The 26,479-nt window shown below is 43.5% G+C and overlaps 1 protein-coding gene across 7 annotated transcripts in view; it reads left to right on the top strand.

Annotated features, from left to right (window-relative positions):
* PTK2 (protein tyrosine kinase 2) overlaps window positions 1–26,479 on the top strand; it is a 268,019-nt gene that overhangs the window by 133,634 nt on the left and 107,906 nt on the right. For all 7 annotated transcript variants that reach the window (XM_083360048.1, XM_083360046.1, XM_083360047.1 and 4 more), the window contains 8 exons: window positions 1,766–1,932; window positions 10,049–10,136; window positions 15,369–15,448; window positions 18,314–18,376; window positions 19,912–19,966; window positions 20,254–20,394; window positions 21,270–21,347; window positions 22,506–22,613. In XM_083360048.1, coding sequence (XP_083216174.1) covers window positions 1,766–1,932; window positions 10,049–10,136; window positions 15,369–15,448; window positions 18,314–18,376; window positions 19,912–19,966; window positions 20,254–20,394; window positions 21,270–21,347; window positions 22,506–22,613 — 780 coding nt within the window. The remainder of the gene's footprint in view (window positions 1–1,765; window positions 1,933–10,048; window positions 10,137–15,368; window positions 15,449–18,313; window positions 18,377–19,911; window positions 19,967–20,253; window positions 20,395–21,269; window positions 21,348–22,505; window positions 22,614–26,479) is intronic.

Genomic DNA, 26,479 nt, shown 5'->3' with positions numbered 1-26,479 from the left:
TTCCCCCCATCCCCCCAAACTTTTTTATGGTCCATTTTCACAGTTATGGTGGCTATGTGTGTACATGTACACACATACACGATCACATGATTACATTTTGAGTGCTTGGCAACCAGTTCACCTTTACAGTTGTTTGCGGTGTCCCACAGTCACATGATGACAATTTGCATTTCCCCCCCCCCTGGTTTCTTGCTTTTACTTCTGGTTTCCAGAGAAAAAAGGGCCATTGGGAAAAATGGATTTGCTTAACGAATGCGGCGTTTCCTTAACTATAGCAGCATTCACTTAACGACCAGTGCAAAAGACTTCAGGCCCAGTCACGTGATGCTTTAGCTTAAGGAAACTTAACAGTTGTAACTCCTTTTCATTCTATTTCCTTCTTCACGAATATCTATATTGGTCAGATTCCTGAAATTTTTATATGGACATTGTTTTTGAATTTAGTACTAAAAATCACAGAGAAACGAATGAACTGCCTATCACGGCTGCCTATATTGTACTAATTCAGGAGAGGAAGGCTTGGATTTCTGCCAACGAAGAGTTCAATATAATAATATGAAGCTCTCATTTAACTGCAACAAATGCAGCCTTTCGGTAGAACTGCTGGATTTTTTTTTCCTGAGTTGCAGAAGTTGTAGAGATGCAGCTTGACTTATTTATTTATTTGTAAGCTTTATAGCTCGCCTATGTTACCTCAAGGTAACTCTGGGCAAACTTTTGCTTTGGAACTCTTATGTTCCATCAAGTTGATGTTCTTTCTTAGCAGTCACATAAATAGATTTTCTCCAGGATGATCTGTCCCCATCCTGGTTCTTCAGTACGAAAACAACATATACGTTTTTCAGGATAATGGTGCACCACCACCACCACCATCATCATCATGAGGTGGAGGTCCTCTAGTCCAACCCCCTGCTCAGGCAGGAAACCATATACCATTTCAGACAAATGGCTGTCTAGTCTGTTCTTTAAAACTTCCAGTGTTGGAGTATTTACCACTTCTGGAGGCAGGTTGTTCCACTGGTTAATTATTCTAACAGTCAGGAAGTTACTCCTTAATTCTAGGTTGCTTCTCTCCTTGATTAGTTCCCATCCGTTGCTTCTTGTGCTTTGGACAATAGCTTGACTCCCTCTTGTTTGTGGCAGCCCCTGAGATATTGGAAGACTGCTATCATGTCCCCCCTTGTCCTTCTCTTCATTAGACGAGGCATACCCAATTCCAGCAACAGTTCCTTACATGTTTTAGCCTCCAGTCCCCGTATCATCTTTTTTGCTCTTCTCTGCACTCTTTCTAGAGTCTCAGCATCTTTTTTACATCGTGGTGACCAGAACTGGATGCAGGATTCCAAGTGTGGCCTTACCAAGGCTTTGTAAAGTGGTACTAACACTTCACATGATCTTGATTCTATCCCTCTGTTAATGCCGCCTAGCACTGTGTTGGCATGATCCAGTCTGGGTTGGTGACAGGGACCAGAGGTTTATTCTTCTGGCTTTTCGTGCTGGAGAAGTTCACTGGGAATGTGTCCCATTCCGGTGAGAGAGAATTCTTTTGGTTGGGTTTTGGTAAACTCATGTATGAATGGTTATGGTTAATGTTCCTTTATTATTAAATAATGTTATTTGGACACAATTTACGCAAAGCTTTTATTCTGTTACATCATTCCCTTTTATATCAAAATAGGCATTTGAAAGGTACTCAGAAAATCTATAAAAAGCACATTTTCCATCAAGCTAAACATTTTATTTTCTTCCCCCTTCCCACCTTTAGGGCATAATTCAGAAGATCGTGGACTGTCACAAAGTAAAGAATGTAGCCTGTTACGGTTTACGGCTTAGTCACCTCCTGTCCGAGGAGGTTCATTGGCTGCATCCCGATATGGGGGTCTCCAACGTGAGAGAGAAATTTGAAGTAGGACATGCACCAGAGGAATGGAAGTAAGATTAATTTCCATCTTACTTATAAATGCAAAAGGGTAGATGGAATTGCCTGAACGCATAAACTGCATCGCGGCCTGTGTACATGTGGTTGAAATAACTACAATGAAGTTTATGAAGAGTTGGTTTTCTTGCTCCTTAGGAATAGAGATGGCGTGAAACTGGATGTTTTGATGAAAGTGTGCTCTCTCTCTCGCTCTCTCTCTCTCTCTCTCTCTCTCTCTCTCTCACACACACACACACACACACACACACACACACACACACACACACACGTAATGGTGGTTTAGTGGGTTTATTAATATTCCCCAGCAATTCCCTTCACCAAAACCGCAGAACTGTCCCAGTTAGGTTCAGCCAAAAGCAGACCAATGCTAGTCCACAGCTCAATGGCCAATGAGTCCACCAGGCACTTGAAAGTTTCCCAATCGAGGTAAACCCACCAGGCAAAATTAAATCTACAACACAAGAGGGTTCACGGGGCAAGAAAAGTCCAGATTTCATAAGGCACAATCCAGGTCAAAGCACAGTGTCAATCCAAAGGAAGGCAGGAATCGCAACAACCAAGAAACACTCAGCTAGGAAATGAATGCATAGTTCCCAGCGTCATCTCCATTTGTCTGCTGTGCTAAAGAGCCTGCTTCTGGTGCAAGCCCATCAAAAAGGGTGAGGCCGCCTCCTCTCAAGTAATCAGACTGACCTTCTCTGCTCCTGCCTTTTCTCTGCCCTGCGTGTTCTTGGATCAGGTGCAGCTCCTCTTCTTTGTCACTGATCAGCTGCAGCTGTGTGTTTTCACCACCTGAAGCCTCAGGGCTGTCCTGCTGCTCAGAGCCATTGACCAACTCCCCTCCAGATGTGCCTGCAGCTGTTTTATTTTCCTCCCAGCTGACATCCGGAGAGGTATTTGGGGCAGGCATCCCAAAGTGCAGAAAGGGGGAATCTGTTTTTAGATGTATGAGATGACCAGGCTGAGCCCAAGGACGGGGTCAAACACACCATCAGTTTGCAGTCACTGTACCCCCAGAAGAAACTTCAGTCCAGCCGCGCCCCCCCCCAGCTCGTTGATTCTTATGTGGCGCCAATTTGCTTTGACCACTACTAGATCAGATTCTTGCGTATGGAATAAACTCGTAGTGCTTTTGAACGCTATCCTAGTTCCTGGTTTCTCATGCCTAACGGGTTAGGGTAAAAAAATAAATAAAAAAATAGGAGTGTGATAAATGCAAACAGTAAAAGGAGCGGAGGGTGGCTAGCAGTCTCACTTAATGCAAAGTTGTGATAGAAAGCCTGTCCCAAAATGGCTTTATCTGCTGTTCCAGCAGTTGACGCCAGGAAAAATGGGCCTGCTTATCTGCTCTGCATTAATCCTTGCTGACAAGGCAAAGAGGAATGGTTACTAATACGTGGAAGTCCACGAGTGTGGAATGAAGAGAGAAATCTGGGAGGGAAGCAAATAGACTGCGTAATTGTCTTCTCTAAGCCCATCCAAACAACCCAGGCTTCTGTACATCTTAAGCCGTTGTAATGTGATTTTCTAACTTTTTTTATGGGATCATGTGTGCCATCTTGTGGATTGTCTTCTGGAATAGAGGCACGTACGTGCTTTGAGTTTAATACGGTGACTTATTTATTCAGAGATTATGTACTTTACAAGCAGTATGATCCCAGTATGTGGCCACATGTTCTGGCTTTGCTTGCCTTTGGAAACGGGGGTCATAGATTGAGAATAAAACCCCGCTGAAATAATTCTCTCTACATGCTTATCTGGAGTGTTAAGTTCTGGAGAAAAAAATACCCACCAAATTGCAGGCTCTCCTATAACTCCCTTGAATATTGAATATTTAGATTTTAGATGTAGATTTTATTAATTTATATACCGCCCTTTTCCCGTAGGACTCAGGGCGTTTTACAAGGTGTTTAAAACATCGATACAAAAATTAAAAAACAATTAAAAATGATTAAATTCAGTCCTTGAAGTAGAAATATAAAAACCCCAATTAAAACTCTCAGCCTGGGCCGGAAAGCTCAAAGAGCCAGGTCTTCAGGTCCCGGCGAAATGAGCGAAGGTCGGGGGCAGTCCTAAGCTCCACGGGCAGCTGGTTCCAAAGGGCAGGCGCACCCACAGAGAAGGCCCTCCCCCTGGGTGTTATCCGCCGGCAGTCTTTTACCGGCGGGACCCTGAGGATACCCTCCCTGTGTGAGCGCACTGGACGAAGGGAACTTGATGCCGGCAGCAGGTGTTCCCTCAGATATCTTCAAATGTATTAAATATACCAATGTGTTTATTCCGTGGAGGTTTATTTTCTATTTTTTTTGTGTGTGGGGGGGGGAAACCATAATTTTTTGTATGTATGTATGAAGTATAAAAATATAAAGGGACACGGTGGCTCAGTGGGTTGGGACGCTGAGCTTGTCGATCAGAAGGTCGGCAGTTTGTCGGGTCGAATCCCGAGTCCCGTGTAACAGAGTGAGCGCCTGTTACGCGTCCCAGCTTCTGCCAACCTAGCAGTTCAAAAGCACGTAAAAATGCAAGTAGAAAAATAGGGACCACTCCGGTGGGAAGGTAACAGCGTTCCGTGCGCCTTTGGCGTCTAGTCATGCCGGCCACATGACCACGGAGACGTCCTCGGACAAGCGCTGGCTGTTCAGCTTTGAAACGGAGATGAGCACCGGCCCCTAGAGTCAGAAACAACTGGCACACATGTGCGGGGGAACCTTTACCTATAAAAATATATTGTCTCATGTAAGTATTCAGGGGTGTCCCCAAATCTTTATGCATTATGGATTAAACTCCTGTTATATCTGACGTTCAGGTGATCAGGTCCTACCAAATCCCCTAGGAAAGCACTGCCAGTGGTGTTGGTGTTAAATTATTCGGAATATTTCCAGTGTGTCACTTCGTGCTTTATCAAAATTGTGCAGCCTGCCTTGCTGTCTTAAAATGGGGGGGATAATGTAGAAGTTGCTGTCAAGTTTGCCTTAATACCGCAAAGCCGGCATTTGGGATCAGATGACGGCACATGTAAAAGTTTAAATTAGCATTTTAAAGAAGGAATCCTGGAAGAGTGTTTCAATTTAATGCTTTCCTGCATTCTAATAATATATTCACTGGAATTCTTGTCTAAACTGCTTTAACGTTCTTTAAAAGAAGAAGTCTTAAAAACATAAAAAGAGGCTTAATAATGCCAGCAAGAATCAGAAAATGTGATGGCTTATTTCTGGTATTTATGAATCCTTTCCCAGTTTCTTTTCCTCAGTTAACTGTCTTCTAGTTAACGGAGGGAAAAGAAACTGAAAAAGTATTCATAAATTAATAGAAGACAGTTGCAATGATTTGTAGTGTGTTACATTCACCCCTCAAAAATCAGGCTAATAGTAGCTGTTTTCTGATCATATCTAGCTAGCATTTCCCTTTTTACATTATAGACTGCTCTTTGGAGAAATACATAGGTGCACCCTCTTTGCCTCTGTTGTTTTTCACAATCATATTTAAAATCTCTAGTGGTGTTAGCAGAACGTTAATGTGCAAACTTTAGGAAGCACAGCATACAAAATAGCTTTACAGAGCGATTTATGGAGGTTATTCAATTCACTAAAGTTCATCAACAACACAGTGGTTAAGGTACGTTTCTGAAAACCATGAGACTTGAGTTCTACTCCTGCTGTAGGCATGAAAGCCAGCTGGGTGATTTTGGACCAGTCACCAGGAGACTGTGAATTCTAGTGCTGCCTCAGGCATGAAAGCTGGCTGGGTGACTTTGGGCCAGTCACCAGGAGACGGTGAGTTCTAGTGCTGCCTTAGGCATGAAAGCTAGCTGGGTGACTTTGGGCCAATCACCAGGAGACTGTGACTTCTAGTGCTGCCTTAGGCATGAAAGCTAACTGCGTGACCTTGGGCCAATCACCAGGAGATTGTGAATTCTAGTGGTGTTTTAGGCATGAAAGCTAGCTGGGTGACTGGGCCAATCACCAGGAGACTGTGAATTCTAGTGCTTCCTTAGACATGAAAGCTAGCTGGGTGACTTTGGGCCAATCACCAGGAGACTGTGACTTCTAGTGCTGCCTTATGCATGAAAGCTAACTGGGTGACTTTGGGCCAATCACCAGGAGACGGTGAGTTCTAGTGCTGCCTTAGGCATGAAAGTAGACTGGGTGACTTTGGGCCAATCACCAGGAGACTGTGAATTCTAGTGCTTCCTTAGGCATGAAAGCTAGCTGGGTGACTTTGGGCCAATCACCAGGAGACTGAATTCTAGTGCTTCCTTAGGCATGAAAGCTAACGGGGTGACTCTGGGTCACGGTGAGTTCTAGTTCCACCTGAGGTGCAAAGCCAGTGGAGTGACTTTGGGCCAGTCGCTTTCTCTCAGCCCAAGAAAGCAGGCAATGGCAGACCCTCTTTTGAAATCGTTCCAAGAGAATGTCAGGGGCCAGTTCAAGGAGTTGCCGAGAGCCAAGACTGTCTCATTAGCACACAACAGGTGTTGCCACATTTCTCATACAGGCACGTTTGTGGCATGGTTAGCAGGTGTCATACAAAGGCATATGCTTTGTCCTAACTCAGTTTGACCTAATAAATCGTCATTCCGGCACCTAGGGTGTCCCCGGCAGTTATTTGAAAAGTGAAATTGGCAACTGATGGACATACACATCCTGACTTAATGGAAGGGCAGTTCCGAAGGATAACAAATCATAAATCGTGGATGACATGGAGAGGGAAAATTACTGCTATGGTTCAGAATACAAATACGGGAACACCGTAGATCTCGGCTGAAGCTCTCCGGCAACGTCTAAATGGAAAGAAGAACCGTGGTATCTGTGACCACAAGTTATTCCTCTCCGGGGGCTCTTCTTGGGGCATTTGACTAGGTTGCAAAGAAAGGCTTTCTCAGGGACTGATCATTGGGAAAAACGGAGGGAGCGAATTCCTTCCTGTTATAGCTTACGCCAGAAGAGAGGGCTAGTTGCTTTCAACAGCTCCATTTTACTGCAATATTTTAATGCCTTGCTGTCATTTCGGAAAACCTTTCAATTTACAGCAGCAGGATGTTTCTGACGTGTACGACAAGTGGTTTGATGCATTCCTCTGAACCCCAACGCTATTCTTCCTCCCTGTTATAGCTCGTCTGCCTCTTCTTTTGCCTCCTACTTTTCCAGACCTGTTCATATAATTAATTTAGATAGCATTTTTATTATTTGTGTAAATGCTTAAGGTGGCGAACATATCGAATGCTCCTTCCGGCTCCTGTTTTCCCCCACAACCACAACCCTGTAAGGTGGGCTGGACTGAAAGGGTGCGACTGGCCCAAAGTCATCCAGCTGGCTTTTATGGCTAAGGCGGGGCTAGAACTCACCGTCTCCCGCTTTCTAGCTCGGCGCCTTAACCGCAAGACCAAGTTGGCTCTCACCACTGGACCAAAGCAATACTGCCTTGCAATAGTGAGCACCCTACAATGAGAACGCCCTACGTAGGCCAAGATACACACGCCCCCTTGCAAACCAGCATACACAAATACGTGTCTCGTGTTGTTGAGCTGTGAAGTAAGGGGGAAAGCAGCTCTATCCTTCTGACCTTTATATAACAACCCCAGATGACTGAGTTCGGAGCACAAATATGGGTCAGCAATCCAGGATCATCAGGCTTGCGTCGTGGAAAGCCAAGCCCTGCAAAGATCTCTAACCTTCAAGGACCGGTCAGCTCTGGCCCATCCAGGCATACTTCTCATAGTCATCGGTCTTCCGTGGGCAAGTCCTCTTGAATTTGCAATTCCTTTTAAATATGCTCCTGGCTTTCAAAAGCAGGGCTATCCAACCTTGACAACTTGAAGACTTGTGGACTTCATCTCCCAGAATTCCTCAGCCAGCCATACTGGTTTGGGGAATTCTGGGAGTTGAAGTCCACAAGTCTTCAAGTTGCCAAGGTTGGGCACCCTTGCTCTAGACCAGGGGTAGGCAACCTTGGCTCTTTTATGACTGGTGGACTTCAACTCCCAGAATTCCTGAGACAGCCATGCTGAGGGGAAAGGGAGAGGTTTCCAAGCTGAGCCAGGCTGGCTCAGGAATTCTGGGAGTTGAAGTCCACCAGTCATAAAAGAGCCAAGGTTGCCTACCCCTGCTCTAGACAGTTCCAGTAGGAGAGAACATGAGCAGCTGGGGGTTATTGGTTTCTTCTGAATGTGGTGTTTCATTACCAGACTAGGTAACCTGAGTGTTGAGGGGGAGTGAGGTCTGCTGTCTGTTTACATGTCATGGCTTGTCCAGTCAGTCTCTGGTGGGATGGCGTTTGTAGCTTGATGAGGAAACTGTTTCTTCCTTGGCATGTTCTGGTGGTGTTTCTCGCTGATCTGGATGGTGGCAAGAGTAGAATAGCACTCAGACTTATACACCACTTCACGGGGCTTTTCAGCTCCTCTCTTAAGCGGTTCACAGAATCAGCCTCTTGCCCCCAACAATCTGGGTCCTCGTTTTACTGACCTCGGAAGGATGGAAGGCTGAGTCGACCTTGAGCCCCCATCGGGATCGAACTGCTGGCAGTCGGCAGAGTTAGCCTGCAAATACGGCGTTCTGACCACTGCGCCACCATGGCCCCTCGGTGTGTAGAGTGGATGTGGATGTCGATAGGCGAGAGAAAAACACCTTCCCTCTTCCCCTGACAGGCATTTGGAAGACTTACCAAGGGGAGCTTTTATCTTAATATTAATTGTTGTGATGGGCTAATTATGGGGAATTTCACGCCTCCAATCTCTCTGACCCACCATCACGTGTACTGGTTCCCTGACTGTTCCTTGTGAGTTCGTTATACCAGCAGGATTGTCGTCATGATGCTCTGATTTTGTCAGCCTATAGCTCCCAAATACCTGTATTGATTTTTAAAGCACTTTAGAGGAGAAACTCAGTCTTCTATTATTGAGTTACATAGTAAACAGCTTTGGCCCCTGTGCCAGATTGGTTGTCCTTTGCTTCCATGAATAAGAATAACAGAATATCTCCCGAGGCCGTGTCTCTCACAAGGTATGAGCTGTTGTTGTTCCAGAGTCTCTTAACCTTCAGGAGCGATTTAGTACTAGAGGAGGCATAAAGAGATGAAATAAAAAGGCTCAGAAAGCCTTCAAAACAATGGGAGCCTTTGAAAGCCGCTTTGCGATGGAACGTGAAGCAATTCGTGCCGTTCATCTGTCTAGGTGACACTCAATTTTACATGATTTGTCTCTTCCATCCTTCATTATTGCATGTTCAGGTTGTCCTCGACTTACAGCCATGTGACTTACGACCATTTCCCCCCCCATGTACAACTGTACAAGGGACGCGGTGGCTCAGCAGGTTAGGATGCTCAGCTTGTTGATCAGAAGGTCGGCAGTTTGGCGGGTCGAATCCCGAGTGCCGCGTAACAGAGCGAGCGCCTGTTACTCGTCCCAGCTTCTGCCAACCTAGCAGTTCGAAAGCACGTAAAAATGCAAGTAGAAAAATAGGCACCACTCCGGTGGGAAGGTAACAGCGTTCCGTGCGCCTTTGGCGTCCAGTCATGCCGGCCACATGACCACGGAGACGTCCTCGGACAAACGCTGGCTCTTCGGCTTTGAAACGGAGATGAGCACCGGCCCCTAGAGTCAGAAACGACTAGCACGCATGTGTGGGGGAACCTTTACCTTTACCTTTTACAACTGTTGGGGCATCCTTATGGTCACGTGATGAAAATTCGGACGCTTGGCAACTGACTCGTATTTATGACGGTTGCAGTGTCCAGGGATCACTTGATCCCCCTTTTGCGACCTTTTGCAAGCAAAGTCAATGGGGCAGCCAGGTTTGCTTAGCAGCCGAATAACTGCAGTGATTCACTTAACAGTTGTGACAAGGAAGGTCCTCAAATGGGGCAAAACCCGTTTAACAACTGTCTTGCTTAGCGACAGAAATTTTGGGCTCAATTGTGGCCGTAAGTCGAGGACCACCTAAATACGGTTGCAAATACCAAGTGGGAAAATCAGTTGAAGCATTGATCAATATCTTGGTTTTATTAACAAGGTATCATAGAGGAGTTTTCTATTTCTTTTTTTTTAATATTGTACAGTTGTGGTAATATTTAAAAGGCATTGGTACTAAATTCTCTTTTCCTGTATTGTAGATATGAGTTGCGAATTCGATACTTACCGAAAGGATTTCTGAACCAGTTTACTGAAGATAAGCCAACGTTAAATTTTTTATACCAGCAGGTAAAAGCAAATAAGAAAAAAGGGTAATGGATTTTGAAAATATTTTTCAAGAACGGACAATATATTTTGCTCATGTAAGGAATGGTACCAATGTAGAATACTTTTAGTAAAAACACTTTATTTGAAAGAATATTGTTCAGGGGAAAAAGGGGTGTTAGACTTGATATTTCAGTGCATTAACTGATTGATTATTTTGGAGTCTTCCAGAATTCAAGTTCTGTATTTTGGGTGAATTCTGCAAATTTTCCAGACATCCATTTTGTTCCCCAGATGTTGCAATGTTGTAAATTCTAAAGCTGTGAGAGCTTCAGAAAAAATTCAGAAAAAATTACTTAACATTAACCAGCATAAGAAAATTGGTATTCAAATATTCAAAGCATTCAAAAATGAATTGATAATGCCAAGATAGTTAAGAAAAAGTACATACTGTACAGACAAAACATGGAGTAAATTCTGATTAACCTGATTTTTTTTTAAAAAAGATTTTTCTGCAACTGGGGGGGGGGGGAAGACACCACTGCTTTCTGTGATCCAGTTCTTAAAACACTAACACCTTTTTCTCAGTCTTGCATGGAAACCTGGAAAAAAATTGCCTAATTCAGTGGCTAGCAAAGGGATATTACATTTGGGCAAAATCCAAAACTCATTTTCAAAGCAAGAAGAGCCATACAAAGTTTTAAACTATTTTTTGTATGATGCATTATTACTGGTTTGAGGAATACTTTATTTTTTAATTTTTTTGTATGGATGAATGGTACATACCCATTTCTTGATTATTCCAGCATTCTATTTATTGTGATTTTAGACTGTTTTTTTTTAAACTTGTTCTAGTATTTAAACTTAGGTGATCTATTATGATCTTTAGACTTGCACTCAGCTATGGATTTGAGTCCCATTCTATCTGGCTCTCTGTTTGCTTCACTTAATCACCACAAAAGGAAGCTGTCATGCAGCTCTCATTTTAGATGCCTTCTTGTCTAAGTAGGCTTAAGCAGACAAATTCTGTAAATTAGAAAAAAAAGCCATTTGAACGTTTTAAGATCACTTGGTACGTAATTTTTATAAGGGGATGAACTCTGATCCCTATCAGAGAAATTCATCGTCTTTAAGAAACATTAATGGTTAAGCCACGATTGTTAAACAAGCTGGTTTACATGTTCATACATTGGTGAGATCAACTTTATAATAATAATAAGTTGGAAGGGACCTTGGAGGTCATCTAGTCCAACCCCCTGCTCAGGCAGGAAACCCTATACCATTTCAATTTCAACTTTATGAGCTCTCAATCCATACTCGTGCAGCATTATAACAAAATAGGAATTCATTAAGCAGCTGAGAAGAATATTTGCGTTAAAAGCCTGTACTGAGATTACACAACGCTAACTCTTGTGAAATTTCTATGGAATCCTATGAATTGAGGTGAGTGGTAAAATGCTTGTGAGGTCCCTAATCGATTTATAGATAATTGGTTTTGAGGATTGTTTGAGAAGTCAATTTTCAAGCACTTTTTTTTTAAACAGTTGCAGATATTATGCTTAATTTTTAGTATTCACTCAGCGATTATTGGAAGCTACAATAGCACTAAAAATAAAGTGACTTATGGCTGGTCCTTGTACTTGTGACTTACAACACCCCCACTGTTACGTGATCCAGATTTGTGTGCTTGGCCGCTGGCCTGTATTTACATCGGTTGCAGCATTATGGGGTCATGAGATCACCCTTGGTGACCTTCCCAGCCAGCTTCTGACACACAACAAGCTGGATTTATTTAACAGCTGCACAATTCACTTAACAATTGCAGTGTTCACTTAACAACCGTGGCAAAAAAGCTTGTTCACATTGCCTTGCTTAGCAATGAAAACTCTTGGCCCAAATGTGGTTGCAAGTGGACGACCACCTGTATGGCCAAAGGGTCCTCAGAAGATTGTTTTAGAGGGCGGCATACAAAAGTATAATATAAATAAAATACCATTTTTATAAACCTATTACTAGAGTAATTTCTTAGATCCACAAAGCTTACACGGGTCCTCAGCTTGCAACCACAACTGAGCCTAAAATTTCTGTTGCTCAGCAAGACAGTTGTTCAGTGAGTTTTGCGCCATTGCATGACTTTTTTTGTGACCGTCATTAAGCGAATCAGTGCAGTTATTAAGTTAGTAACACAGCTGCAATGTGAATCTGGCTTCTTCCCCCTTGACTTGCTTGTCAGAAGGTCGCAAAAGGGGGAATCATGTGACTTGGGGACACTGCGACCGTCATAACTGCGAGCCAGTTGCCGAGCATCCAAATTTTGATTGCATCGCCATGAGGATGCTGCAGTGGTCACAACTGTGAAAAACAGTCATGAGTCACTTTTTTTCAGCACCGTTGTAATGTCGAACAGTCGAACAGCACTTTTGTTGACTGACAAGGGCCTCGTTTCCCAGGCTTCAATCGTTTCCCTGGCTATCTTTGTACCTGCTCAGCCAACAATCTTAGTTGCTGTGAAATGATAGACAGGGGTCCAGCGTGAGTCTGAAAGCTCGGAAGGGCAAATCTCTTGTACCGGTGACCGATCCAAATTTGATTTTGCTTCATTGTCCCGGGACGCGTATATTGTCCTTCATTCGTGCTCATGGGAACGACACAGATTTAAAGATTCTGAACCTGTCTCTTATCTGCTCCTCCCATGTAGCGTGTTGAGTTTGGCAACAACTCAAGGAGTGGGAGAAGAGAGACAGCTGGGGTTTCTCCTAGGGGGAAAGGACAATTTTAAAGTCATTTTGCGTTGCACAGTGCCTGTCAGCAATCAATTCCCGTCCTCAGTCATTAACATCCTCACTATGGTGTGACGCCTGTAATTAGGGGGAAATGTCAAAGATCAGCTTGTCTTAATGTGAAAACTGTGACCTTGTTGACGAAGCAGCTGAAGGCAGATGGCCAATTGCTTCTCCTGTAAGGCCAATAATATATTTTTAAGTGCCAGGAAGAAAAGGAGCGTTGGCTTTTTTTTCCGGAGGCACACGTATTTTGTCCAGTTATTCCTCTCCTCACGAAGCTGGGGGAAAAGGCCGAGGGAGGAACGTGGTGAATCACCTTCTGCACTCTGTGTCTCAAAATTTATGTTGATTTCATAGAAGTATAAACTCACAGCCATTCAGGAGAATGTATGAAGTTGGATTAGCTTGCTTTTTGAATGACCGAAATCTACAAGTTTTACGCCATCGTCAAACCGACGCAAGAGGGTATGATAGTTAGGGAAATGGCTACTTAAAATATTACGACGACTCCTCGTTGGTGGAAAAAAAGGGCTAAGCGTATAAAAAGCATAGCATTTTATAGGAAGTAGATTTTGCAGCTATAGCACTTTCAGAATTTCAAGGGACGCTTCTCACAACAAACAGTAGCGGGTGCAGATTTGCGTGACTTTAGAAATGCGATCGAGCTAAATAAGAAGATTTCTGTGTTAACTTGTTTAGAAACAAATAATACCAGGTATGTTTTTAAGCATCTCATATCCAGTCCTTGAAACAGTGTTCGAAAGACGTGGTCAGTCTTTCACGAAGCTCATCTCAAAATTTAGAATATAGAACATACAACAGTAGGGTTAGATGTCTTCAATCTAATCTGTGATTCTCAACCTGTAGTCCCCCGGACCCCTGGGGGCTGAAATGTTGTCACAGGCAGTCCGCAAAGGCTTGAAGAAGTTATGTTTTATATCGTGGGTTAAATCTTGTGGGGGATCTGTGGCCCTGGTCCCTGGCCACAAAAGGGGGTCCTCTTTAAAGGGGGTCCATGTTGAAGAAGAGGTTAAGAACCAGTGTTCTAGTCCGATCCCTTGCTCACACAGGAGACCCTATACCAGGGGTAGGCAACCTCGGTTCTTTTATGACTCATGGACTTCAACTCCCAGAATTCCTGAGCCAGCATAGCTGGCTCCAGGAATTCTGGGAGTTGAAGTCCATGAGTCATAAAAGAACCGAGGTTGCCTACCCCTGCCCTATACTATTCCAGTCAAGCGGCTGTCCAATTTCTTCTTGAAAATTCAATTTTCAAAATTTAATTGTGGATGAGAGAGAGCTGCCTTGGCATGCGTTGCTTAGACCTGGCTGGGCACGTGGTGGGTGGCCGGAAACTTTCAGATTTGACACCAGCCACCACACTAGCAGTAGGGTGCCATTGTTCTGGAGACTGAACAATGTTCAGGTGCTGCCCCACAGGCATGAGTGAACATGAGATTGGGTCTTAGAGATTAACTGGGATTCCTGCTCCTGTACAAACCTCACTGTTGTGTACTAGCTTCCTTCAGCTTCCCTGCCACATCTGTTTAATGCCATATTTGGGTTCATGGTGAAGGTCTCTGAGTTTAGGGTTCTGGGGTGGAAGGGGGGCTTCACCCCGCTTTCCTTGGCTCTGGACCTGAAGGCAGAGTAGAAATTCATGGCTGCCATGATAACTCAGCTTAAGCGGATGGGAGGATTGCATCTGCCTGGGTTTCAGGGCAGTCCTAATGTGAACTAGAATTGGAGGATGTGATCATAAACCCTTGTCTACTAGTACTCCATACTACTTCCTGTTGACCGCCTGGAGCTTACTACTGCATACTCAGACTCCACAGGAGAGCTAGATCTACTCATGTGGTCTTCCACGGACCCCCAAGTTGGGTTTCAGAGGGCGCTTGTGGCTGTTCTTGTGGCTTGGTTCATGGTTGTACATGAGATCTTGGATGCTTGGAACGAAGCAACAGTGACTTTAGATCTGATTGGGTCTAAGGTGGACTTAAATCTTGGAGTGCCCCGTGATTTACCAAGGACCTCTGGAGGATGAAGCAACAGAAGAGACACCTGCAGTGCTGCTGGAGAGAATATAACTGGAGAGAAGACACTTTATTAGGGTTTACCTTGTAGCACGGAAAGCAGCAAATTGTGCTTATTGCTTATTGTGCTCTCGGAGTTCGTGGAAACCTAATTTCTACTGGGCCAGGAAAATATAAGCAAGGCCATTGCGAAGACCGTTCTCGGCCCCTAATGGGTAAAATTGCTCTTAGCTACACTCCAGCTGAGTCGGACTCAACAGTTTGGAGATTCACAGAAGGAATAGTTTGAAGATGATGTGAATCTTACACAGGTTGTAGTCTGCTTGGAAAAATGTTGGAAAATTGCAGCTGATCTTTGAATGAAATAGTCCTTGTATTTGAAATGATACTTGTAGTAGACTTGTATTTATGACCCATCCCTGCTTGCTTTGCTCTAGGTGAAAAATGACTATATGCTAGAGATAGCAGATCAGGTGGACCAGGAAATTGCCTTGAAGCTAGGTTGCCTTGAAATCCGGTAAGACCACCTTTTAAATACTCATTAGTAAATAGGACAACTTATTTTAATCTCAGGGTCCTAATCCATATACTCAAGTGGAACCTTCGAAATTTCTTGTAGCCTAAACAGTAGAATTTTAAAATGTGGACACTTTTATGAAAACAATGTTATGCTATTTCTGTTCCATTCAAACTTACACTTAAGTAATTTTTTTAGCTAAGCAGTTAATTTCAGGTTTGAGAGTAGTGTTAAAACGGCCACATCGTGAGTTGACTCTAATTTGTGAATGGTAAAGATTCTGGCTAATCTTGAATTAATAATTTTGTTTCTACCTCCTGTAGTAACTTCTGGCCTAACCTTTCACAATTGTTTAAAGAAATATTTTTGCAGAGCAAAAGACTAGGAAAAGCAAATTCAGGAACGTTTGAAACTGCTTCTTGCAAGAAATAGAATCCTTCTGGGCCTAAGAAAAATGGGTCAATTGTTTGGCACGAAGAAGGTCTTTTGTAAAAAAGGGGGATTTTTGAACTTCATATTTTTTTTCTCTATTACCTTTCCAGGCTTAAGCTCAGCAAAAGAGATTTTGGGTACCCTACTACTATGCAGTGACTTACTGAAGCTGTCAAGTTGTAGATTTTTCTCGCTATTGAATGTGAAAGGCCACCACTTAATAGGAAAACAGTTTTCTTTTGTGTAAAGGGTCTTACGCATTTCACTTCCTGGTTGGGTTGGAGGAAACTTCAGATTGAGGGTTCTGGACAAACGGTTGGCATTAATATATTTTGCCAATTTTAAAATCTTACACACATCACTCTTCAGTTGTAATACTAAGATGCTGAGTAGAGCTTGGGATTGAACTTCCTTAGTAGTAGTCGCTCGGCACCAAATCTGGGATATAGGTGTGTGTGTGTGTGTGTGTGTGTGTGTGTGTGTGTGATCAAAAACATCCCAATGGAATTGCTTCAAAAGTTCTTGGGCGCATTTAGCAGTGTGCGGGCGAGCATTATAATAGAGCCTTGGTGGAGCAGTGGGCTAATGCCTCCTTAAGTAACACCAGCTGCCTGCAATTAGTGCAGGTTCGCATCCCACCAGGCTCAAGGTTGACTCAGCCTTCCATCCTTCCCAGGTAGGTAAAATGAGGACCCAGATTGTTGGGGGCAATTAAGCTGACTTTGTAATAATGCCGCTTGGGGGGTGTGTGTGAAAGCCCTAATAAGCAGGCATATACATAGAATGAAGGCTACTGCTAAGCTTGTAAGCTGCCCTGAGTCTTCGGAGAAGGGCGGGATATAAATGGAATTAAAATAAATAAATAAAATATTCCCAACTTTCAAATCTATATAAACGAAAGTATAAAGAGAAAACCAAGTTAGTAAGTTCCCATATAGCATAAGAGCAAATTTTAGAATCCCTAAAGCATGCTTTCATTGTTCGTTATCTTGTAGTTTACACCGTTGGGTTAATTCTTCAGCTGTCTCGTATAATAAGGCTAGGAAAGCCACAATCAGTGTGAAATTAGTAATAAATCAAGCAACAGAAAAATTAGGATAGGAAGGAGAGACCAAATTGCCATTTTGAGTTAAAGTCTCAGAATAATGGTGCTTTCCGAGAACACTAACATTACTAGTGAATAGTAATGGGAATTATTACAATTGAATTTTTAAAGGGATATACAGATGAGGGTCTAGGGAAGACCCAAAATTTGATCTCTTAAAATCCTTCAGTCTGTTTCTCTCCAGAGGTTCACGAGCACTTTAGAAGGAGCTTTTCTGCCAGAACTAGAACAGAGTTTGGCTGTATTTATTTATTTATTTTTATTTTAATTCCATTTATATCCCGCCCTTCTCCGAAGACTCAGGGCGGCTTACAAGCTTAGCAGTAGCCTTCATTCTATGTATATGCCTGCTTATTAGGGCTTTCACACACACACCCCAAGCGGCATTATTACAAAGTCAGCTTAATTGCCCCCAACAATCTGGGTCCTCATTTTACCTACCTCGGAAGGATGGAAGGCTGAGTCAACCTTGAGCCTGGTGGGATGCGAACCTGCACTAATTGCAGGCAGCTGGTGTTACTTAAGGAGGCATTAGCCCACTGCTCCACCAAGGCTCTTGTATGGACAGAGGGGCAGTAGAATGTAGGAATTGGATGAAATAAGCTCTAAAATTCTTTACACCTCGCCAGAGCTAGCTTAGTGGGAAATATAAATTGTCCATGAGATTTACTACAGCACAACTCAGCATAATTAGAGGCTGTAACTTTAAGAGCATGGGACCACCATTTTTGCTGCTTTTCCACAATGAATATTTCATAACACCTAAAATATGTCAGTTAAGTGACATCTCCATCCCTTATCCTTTTAGACTGCTGCCTGACAGGTCCATCACCCATCACTTTAAAAACATTAGCGTGGAGATCCATAATCTGACATCACAAGAGAGGACCAGAATTTATTCTGAGTTTTATATCTCTACATGTACTACAGCTATAGTTTTAGATGTTATGCTTTTGAACATTTTCCTTCCGTCACTGGGATGTGAAGTACATTCTCCAGTTTGACGTTCAGAAATCTGCGTAAAAGTTTTAAAAACTTTATAACGATTGATTTCCTGTATGTTTAGTCCAACAACGGTGTCTGTGAGTGTGTGTCCTGTTAGGCATGTTTCTGAGTGTTCCGAATCATCTATGCTTTAGTTTGGAATTTGCCTAGGTAAGTAAATAAATACATTGATATCCCACCATTATAATAACATATAAGCACTCAAGGCAGTTTTCAGTAATAACAGATAAAAGCCAAAAGCTGAAATATAATTGAAATCAGATTTGAAAGCACTTCAGCTTAGCATTTAAGAGCACTGTCTTTTTTTTTTTTTATAATTTCAGGAGATCATACTGTGAAATGAGAGGCAACGCATTGGATAAAAAGTCAAACTATGAAGTCTTAGAGTAAGTATTTGTTAGGACACTCAAATTCTTTCTGTTGGAACAGGGGTCTTCAAACTCGGCATGCTGGCTGAGGAATTCTGGGAGTTGAAGTCCATGAGTCATCAAGGGGCCCGAGTTTGAAGACCCCCCCCCCCCGCATTAGAAGGAACACAATTGTTGCTCTTGGAAGTAAGAATGCAGAGGTTGCCATTATTGTTCTAATTAAGCTACGATGAGAATTTGAAAAACCTAGTGAATTTTTGACCTCTGAGTTTATTGTGGAAATAAGAACTCATTGATTCTGGCTTGACCGAGACAGATTGGGGTGATTCATAGTCTGAATCTGGTGATATACAGGATCATCCTTTTTTTTGCGGGGGGGGTGTGTGGGGGTGGGGGTGGTCATCTGCATTCTGTTAATACGTGTGGAATCAGCTGGTTAGGAGCCCTTTTTACAAAATGGTTTTCCGGTATGTGATTTTCGGTATGTGATTAATCAGTCATGGGACTAAATTATGCTGAGTTTTTAATTATTTATTAGCTCCTGGAAATGTACAGTCTGTGGTTTCTCTAATCCTGCCTTCCCTGTCCTAACCTAGAATGCAGGCAGCAGAACAAAATGCCCAGCCTGGATTTAAAAAGTCACTGACATGGGCTGCAGATGGAGTTCTAACCAAACTTCACCAAAGGTCCAGAGAAGCTTTGCATCCAGTCCCACAAAAAAGGAGCTGTTTTGCTGTGGCCATTAATAATAATAATAACAGCAACAACAACAACAACAACAATAATAATAAGTTGGAAGGGACCTTGGAGGTCATCTAGTCCAACCCCCTGCTCAGGCAGGAAACTCTACACCATTTCAGGCAAATGGCTGTCCAGTCTCTTCTTAAAAACCTCCAGTGTTGGAGCATTCACCACCTCTGAAGGCAAGGAGTTCCACTGGTTAGTTGTTCTAACTGTCAGGAAGTTTCTCCTTAGTTCTAGGTTGCTTCTCTCCTCGACTAATTTCCATCCGTTGCTTCTTCTCCTGTTTTCAGGTGCTTTGGAGAATAGCTTGGCTCCTTCTTCTTCATTAAAGAGTGGTTTTCTTTTCATTGCCTTTAATGAAGGTTTCTTGGAATTTAAAGGGACTCATTGCTAAAGCTTTTGTGATGAGCAGGAAATCATACATCATGACTGCATTTACAACTTCAAGGGAAACTTTGTGGGTCTGTTACAAAGAATCACCACTAGTCAGGTGATCCAGATCGTTAAATAGGGACAGGAGAGAGTAGAGTCATATATTTTGGATTTTAAATGCCTTGTAAGAGACATAAGGCTGGAATGACTTGGCCCTGATTGACTGGCTTAGAGCAGGGCTGGTTACAGATCTGAGAGATGAGCTGGGAAGGCAGGGCACACCCCAAGTTTTTTTGGGGGGAATAACAATGTTTTTTTTAAATGAATTTGATTGACCATTGGCATCTGTATTTGTATTCTAGCACAGTTCTTCTAAAATATAGCGTATTATTATTTCACACGGTTAAAACGCACAACATTTTTCATGCTTATTTCAGGAAAGATGTCGGTTTAAGAAGATTTTTTCCAAAGAGTTTACTGGATTCAGTAAAGGTAATGTTGCATTCAGCTCCTACATTGCTGGACCCTAAGTTTCGATCATTCTATTTTTGGCTACTTCCAAGTATGCATTTTATTTCATCCGGCTATGTATGACATTTCTCAAAAAGGAGAAATGATTTTTCTAATGACTTGTAAAAATCTGCCAACTGGAACCAAACATATGTGCTACTGTATCAGGTGCTATCTATTCAGTCCTGGTCTAGGTGGAACCCATGTTAGCACTATGGGGCTTGGATGTGGCACATACCATACTAACATCTGTCTATTTCATTATCAAGGCCAAAAATCTACGAAAAATGATACAGCAAACCTTTCGACAATTTGCCAACCTCAATAGAGAAGAAAGTATTTTGAAATTCTTTGAGATTCTCTCACCAGTATACCGATTCGATAAGGAATGCTTCAAGTGTGCCCTTGGAGTAAGTATGGAGCTTTCAACTCCTTGGACACCGCGCAGAATAATTATTCTCATTTTAATGTTCAGGGCTTTATTGTTAGCTTAACTAGACAAGAGGATATGTGGGCTGGTTCTTTGCTTAAGATGCTACTAAATTTTCCTTGTTTGTGGATGATGAGCATGCTATGTATTTATAAACTGTTTAATTCTTCTACGTTTCTGACAGATTGGGAGTTTAGGAACTGCTAACCAGATTAAAGGACCGCAAGGTTATAGAAATGTGGAATTATTTTAAAATGCAATTTAAAGGCTATCTAGGGGAATAGTAGCGAAAAATAGGCAACTGTGTCTCACCTGCTCCCTATTTATTGGGCTTGGAGAAAGGATTTAATTTTGGGGGAAAAAATGGGCGATGGTCAACAACACGTGTGGCACGAGTGTTACAATGACCACTGAAGCATTTGTGCCTTCTGCTTTTAAAATGGGGCAACTCTTCAAGGCGTTGGGAGTTATAGCATAGGGCTATTTATTTTATTTAAATTATTTATATTACTGCCCATCACTGCCCATCTTACAGTAGTGGGTCTGGGTGGGTTACAAGGATTAAAATACAAACCACAAAATACAAACCCATGGTTCCCAAGATTAAAACAACAATCCTAGTGACTGAAAAACACATCATCTTCAGCAGAGCTTCCCTAATCCCAAATGCATGGGAAATCAGTTCTTCGGTCTCTTCTGGAAAGGCTAACATAAGTGTACTCTCTTAAGGTTTATCCAGTTTTCGAAGTGTAATTTATTAGTCAAGTATTAGTTTGTTTAATTGGGTGATAATAAAGTGTTCAAACATTTTCTTCCCATATGTTCACCGCTTCTTTTCCATATTAACCATAAAAGTCCAGCTGGATTATTGCAGTGGAATTGGCCATCGGTCCAGAAGAAGGAATCAGCTACCTTACAGACAAAGGATCCAATGTAAGTCCTACAGTGGGTTATGATGAATTCATATCTGAGCAAATTTTTCAAAATTTGCCCTTACTTTCTATGGGAACTGGACCAGTATCATTAAGGAAGCTTATTATTTTTTTTAGCAGAATACGTAGACCTACAAAAGGAGACTGAACAATACTGCTTTTTCTTCTTAATTCATGAGCGTTTCTCATTCAGTATGATTTTTAGCTTTACTTCTAATTTACTGTCACTTGTTTTACAGTTAATGCATTTTCGCACTTTCAGTACATTTTTTTTTATCGTGTTTGAGAGGTTGGATTTTTATTTTACTGGGAATATTTTTTTTTGGTAAACATATTACTTAGATTTAAGGCAGTTTATGTGCTGGAAGCTAGGCAATTCCCAGAATGGCAAGAACACAAGCTAGTGATCAGACGAGGAGGCGCAAACTCATTGGCAGCCTCACCTTGCAGTGAACAAAGACATACATTCCATTTTGCTGCTGTTAGGATTGTCGGATGAGCAGGCACAAAAACAGCCAGGGAAGTGATTGAAGCCTGGATAACGAGCCTTCGTCAGTCAACGGTGCACCCCCAAGTTTATCAAGTACTGGGCAGCACAAGGAAATAACAGCCAATGACTTAATAGCCAGCCAGCAACACCCCAATCTACATCTAAAAAACCACATGCAATAGGCACCCTATAAATACATCACACAGAACAGCCTAAAGCACACACTCTGGTAGAGAGAAGTTCCCTGAGGATGGGCTCCAAGCACGAGTCCAAAAGCTCAGAAGACTAAATCCCTGGTCCTGGTGACCGATCCTGCAGCATTATCCTGGGACACGTATATCTGCCTTCATTTGTCAAATCCCAAAATGCATTATTCACATTCCCTTGGTAGGTTTACAGTCAGGTTTCATGTGGGCTCTGGGCCAACATTACCCTCACTAAACAGCCTGCTGATCAGGCAAACTATTGCCAACTGTTAATTGTTTCTTTTGCCCCTTCAGTAGCATGTAAGATGGACAGCACGGGGCATGGAGAACAGTGAAAGCTAGTAAAGCCACAGGAATGCTTAGAAAAATAGGATTTATTTCCACGTCCTGTTTTTTGTATCTGGTGGTGTTTCTGCCCGCGCTGGTTCTTCCTCCCCATTATTTTCCTTCTGTTTTTCTCTAGCCCACCCATTTGGCAGATTTCCATCAAGTGCAGACCATCCAGTATTCAACTAATGAAGACAAGGACCGAAAAGGAATGCTCCAGATGAAAATTGCCGGAGCGCCAGAGGTAAGTCTGTGGATGCTTCTTCTGGGCAGGCAGAAAGAGCAAGCAAATTCCTTCTGCGTGTTTTTATGAACAAAGGCAGGCGTGGATGTCCCCATTTCATAATATAAAAAAGTACGGGATGAATAGATTATCTTTTTTAAAAAAATATAATAATCTAAGAGACTTCTTCATCCAGAGATAAAAATATTTCTGGTCTTTAACTATGAAAGATGCTATATAGTAATTTCCTGATCAAGGTTTTATATTTACTGGAAAATAGGATCAAAACCGTAGAGGTTATACTGTCAGAATAAGTGGTTTACACACCTCTACTGACCGTTGGTGCTATTGTTTTTACGATCATTTAGGATGAGGTATAAGATGAGGTATCATTTAGGATGAGGTATGGTGGCTCAGTGGGTTAGGACGCTGAGCTTGTCGATCGGAAGGTCGGCAGTTTGGCAGGTCGAATCCCGAGTGCCGCGTAGCAGAGTGAGCGCCTGTTACTCGTCCCAGCTTCTGCCAACCTAGCAGTTCGAAAGCACATAAAAATGCAAGTAGAAAAATAGGGACCACTCCGGTGGGAAGGTAACAGCGTTCCATGCGCCTTTGGCGTCTAGTCATGCCAGCCACATGACCACGGAGACGTCCTCGGACAAGCGCTGGCTCCTCGGCTTTGAAACGGAGATGAGCACCGGCCCCTAGAGTCGGAAACGACTAGCACGCATGTGCGGGGGAACCTTTACCTTTACCTATGGAATTTAAAACAGCACTGCCCCTTTTGGGTACTCGTCAATACATTCTTTTCCACAGAAGTTGCTTTGAAGACACAACTGGTAACTGGTATAAAACAGTGGAACTGAGGAGTTATTTTGCCTGCTTTAGCTTTATGTCATCAGTAAGTGAATAAAAACGGCAGGGAAGAAGTAGGAAAGAATGTTATTTGAGAACTAGGCTGTGATATTGTTTAAAACGTGGGTGGATATTCCTGATTTGGAGGATTTTGCTTCTATTTTATTTATTTATTTTATTTAGTTATATTTATATACCGCCCTATTCCCTGAGGACTCAGGGCGGTTTACAGGGAATTAAAAATCCAGAATACAAAAATTAAGAACCAAATTAAAAAATATTAAATTAACCCTGTAGTCAGTTAAAAAGAACCCCAAATTAAAAATTCCTCCTCAGTCTGGGCCCGAGAGCTCGAAGAGCCAGGTCTTCAGGCCCCGGCGGAATGATCGAAGGTCGGGGGCAGTTCTCAGCTCCACCGGCAGCTGGTTCCAGAGGGCAGGCGCTCCCACCGAGAAGGCCCTACCCCTGGGTGTCACCCGCCGGCAGTCTCTTACCGGCGGGACCCTGAGCAGACCCTCCCTGTGGGAGCGCACTGGGCGAAGGGCATTTGATGCCGGCAGCAGGTGTTCCCTCAGATATCCCGGACCCAGGCCATGTAGGGCTTTATAGGTGATAACCAGCACCTTGAATTTCACCCGGAGGGCAACCGGAAGCCAATGCAGCTCACGGAGTAGAGGTGTTACATGGGAGTATCGGGAAACCCCCATTACAACTCGCGCGGCCGCATTCTGCACCAGTTGAAGCCTCCGAGTGGTCTTCAAGGGCAGCCCCATGTAGAGAGCGTTACAGTAGTCCAAACGGGAGGTCACAAGCGCATGAGTAACTGTGCGTAGGGCGTCTCGGTCCAGATAGGGACGCAACTGGCGCACCAGGCGAACCTGGGCAAAAGCCCCCCTGGTCACGGCTCCTATATGGTCTTCAAAATTGAGCCGTGAATCCAGGAGGACGCCCAAGTTGCGAGCCCTATCGACGGGGGGTAACACCTCACCCCCCATCATTAAGGATGGAATAACTTGGTTAACCCGAGATGCCGATATGCACAGCCACTCAGTCTTGGCGGGATTGAGACGAAGCCTGTTTCTCCCCATCCAGACCTGAACCGCCTCCAGGCATCGGGACATCACGGAGAGGGCATCACTGGGTTGGTTCGGGGTGGAAAGAAAAAGTTGGGTATCATCAGCGTACTGATGATACCCCACCCCAAAACCACGAATGATCTCGCCCAGCGGCTTCATATAGATGTTGAACAGGAGAGGCGAGAGAACCGACCCCTGAGGGACTCCACAAATGAGAGACCTCGGGGCGGATCTCTGCCCTCCTGTCAACACCGACTTCTGTCGCGAGAACTGCACAGCATCGATGGGACAGCCTGGGAAAAGCTATCATTCATTCATTCATTCATTCATTCATTCATTCATTCATTTATTTATTTATTTAAATTTCTATACCGCCCTATTCCCGAAGGACTCAGGGCGGTTTACAGGGCAGAATAAAATACAATATAAAAACAATATAGAATTAAAATACATTAAATTAATTAAGGCCAATTAAAGCAATATTTAAAAAGCTGAAACCCCTTCAGTCCAGGCCTGATAGATCGAAAAACCAGGTTTTTAGGTCCCGGCGAAACGAACGCAGATCGGGGGCGGTCCTAAGTTCCACGGGTAAATCATTCCAGAGGGCAGGCGCGCCCACAGAGAACGCTCTTCCCCTAGGAATAACCCGCCGGCATTCCCTAACCGGCGGTATCCTGAGAAGGCCCTCCCTATGGGAGCGCACGGGACGAAGGGAGCTTGATGCCGGCAGCAGATGTTCCCTCAGATAACCCGGACCCAAGCCATTAAGGGCTTTATAGGTCATCACCAGCACCTTGAATCTCACCCGAAGGGCAACCGGAAGCCAATGCAGCTCGCGGAGCAGAGGTGTTACATGGGAGTATCGGGAAGCCCCCAACTCGCGCGGCCGCATTCTGCACCAGTTGAAGCCTCCGAGTGGTCCTCAAGGGCAGCCCCATGTAGAGAGCGTTGCAGTAGTCTAAACGGGAGGTCACGAGCACGAGTAACTGTTCGTAGGGCATCTCAGTCCAGATAGGGTCGCAACTGGCGCACCAGGCGAACCTGGGCAAAAGCCCCCCTGGTCACGGCTCCTATATGATCTTCTAAACTGAGCCGTGAATCCAGGAGGACGCCCAAGTTGCGAGCCCTATCAACGGGGGGTAACACCTCACCCCCCATAGTTAACGATGGACAAAACTGGTTTTCCCGAGATGCCGGTATGCACAGCCACTCAGTCTTGGCAGGATTAAGTTGGAGCCTATTTCTCCCCATCCAGACCTGCTGCCATCTCCTTAGTTGCTGCCATAAGCTTCCCTTCGTCATTTTTATTTGCGTTCGGAAATGATCCAGCCGGAACAAGCTCCAAAATTGACTTTACATCCCTTCCTTGGTCTCTTGTCTCAGATTCTCCCCATAAGAGCAGTTGGTGGGCTTCTTGTTAGTTTACAATAGCAGCAACCGGTCAAGTTTGTCAAGACTATAAAAGACTATTTCTCGATGTCTTTTACCACATAAACATTGTTGGAATATCATATAGTATAGAGTGGTACCTTGGTACTCAACTGCTTTGAAACTCATCAAGCTTGGTACTCAACACATTTTGACACCAACATTTTGTCCCAGTGTTTGGTACTCGAGATAGACCTTGTCGATGTCAGCTGCCTTGTGACTCACTACGTTATTGCTTACGGGATAAATTTGTTTGGTACTCATAGTACCGGTACCCATCCGACCTCCCGGAACCAAATAAGGATGAGTACCGAGGTACCCACGGTATCTTGGGAGTCCATCAAAAGGAGAAGACAGCTTACAGTGCAAATTTTGCCAGCCTTGAAAAAGGCAATGCATTGGTTACTTTCATCTGTTTTGATTGTGTGTGTGTGTGTGTGTGTGTGTGTGTGTGTGTGTGTGTGTGCTGCTTTTAAATTCTGAGGTCAACCACCCTTGGAGTGATGTTTTTTTTTGAAATCTGGAAGAACA

The sequence above is a fragment of the Vipera ursinii genome (assembly GCF_947247035.1).
Source record: "Vipera ursinii genome assembly, chromosome: 3".
NCBI lineage: Eukaryota > Metazoa > Chordata > Lepidosauria > Squamata > Viperidae > Vipera > Vipera ursinii.
This window is presented reverse-complemented; position numbering and strand designations above follow the sequence as displayed.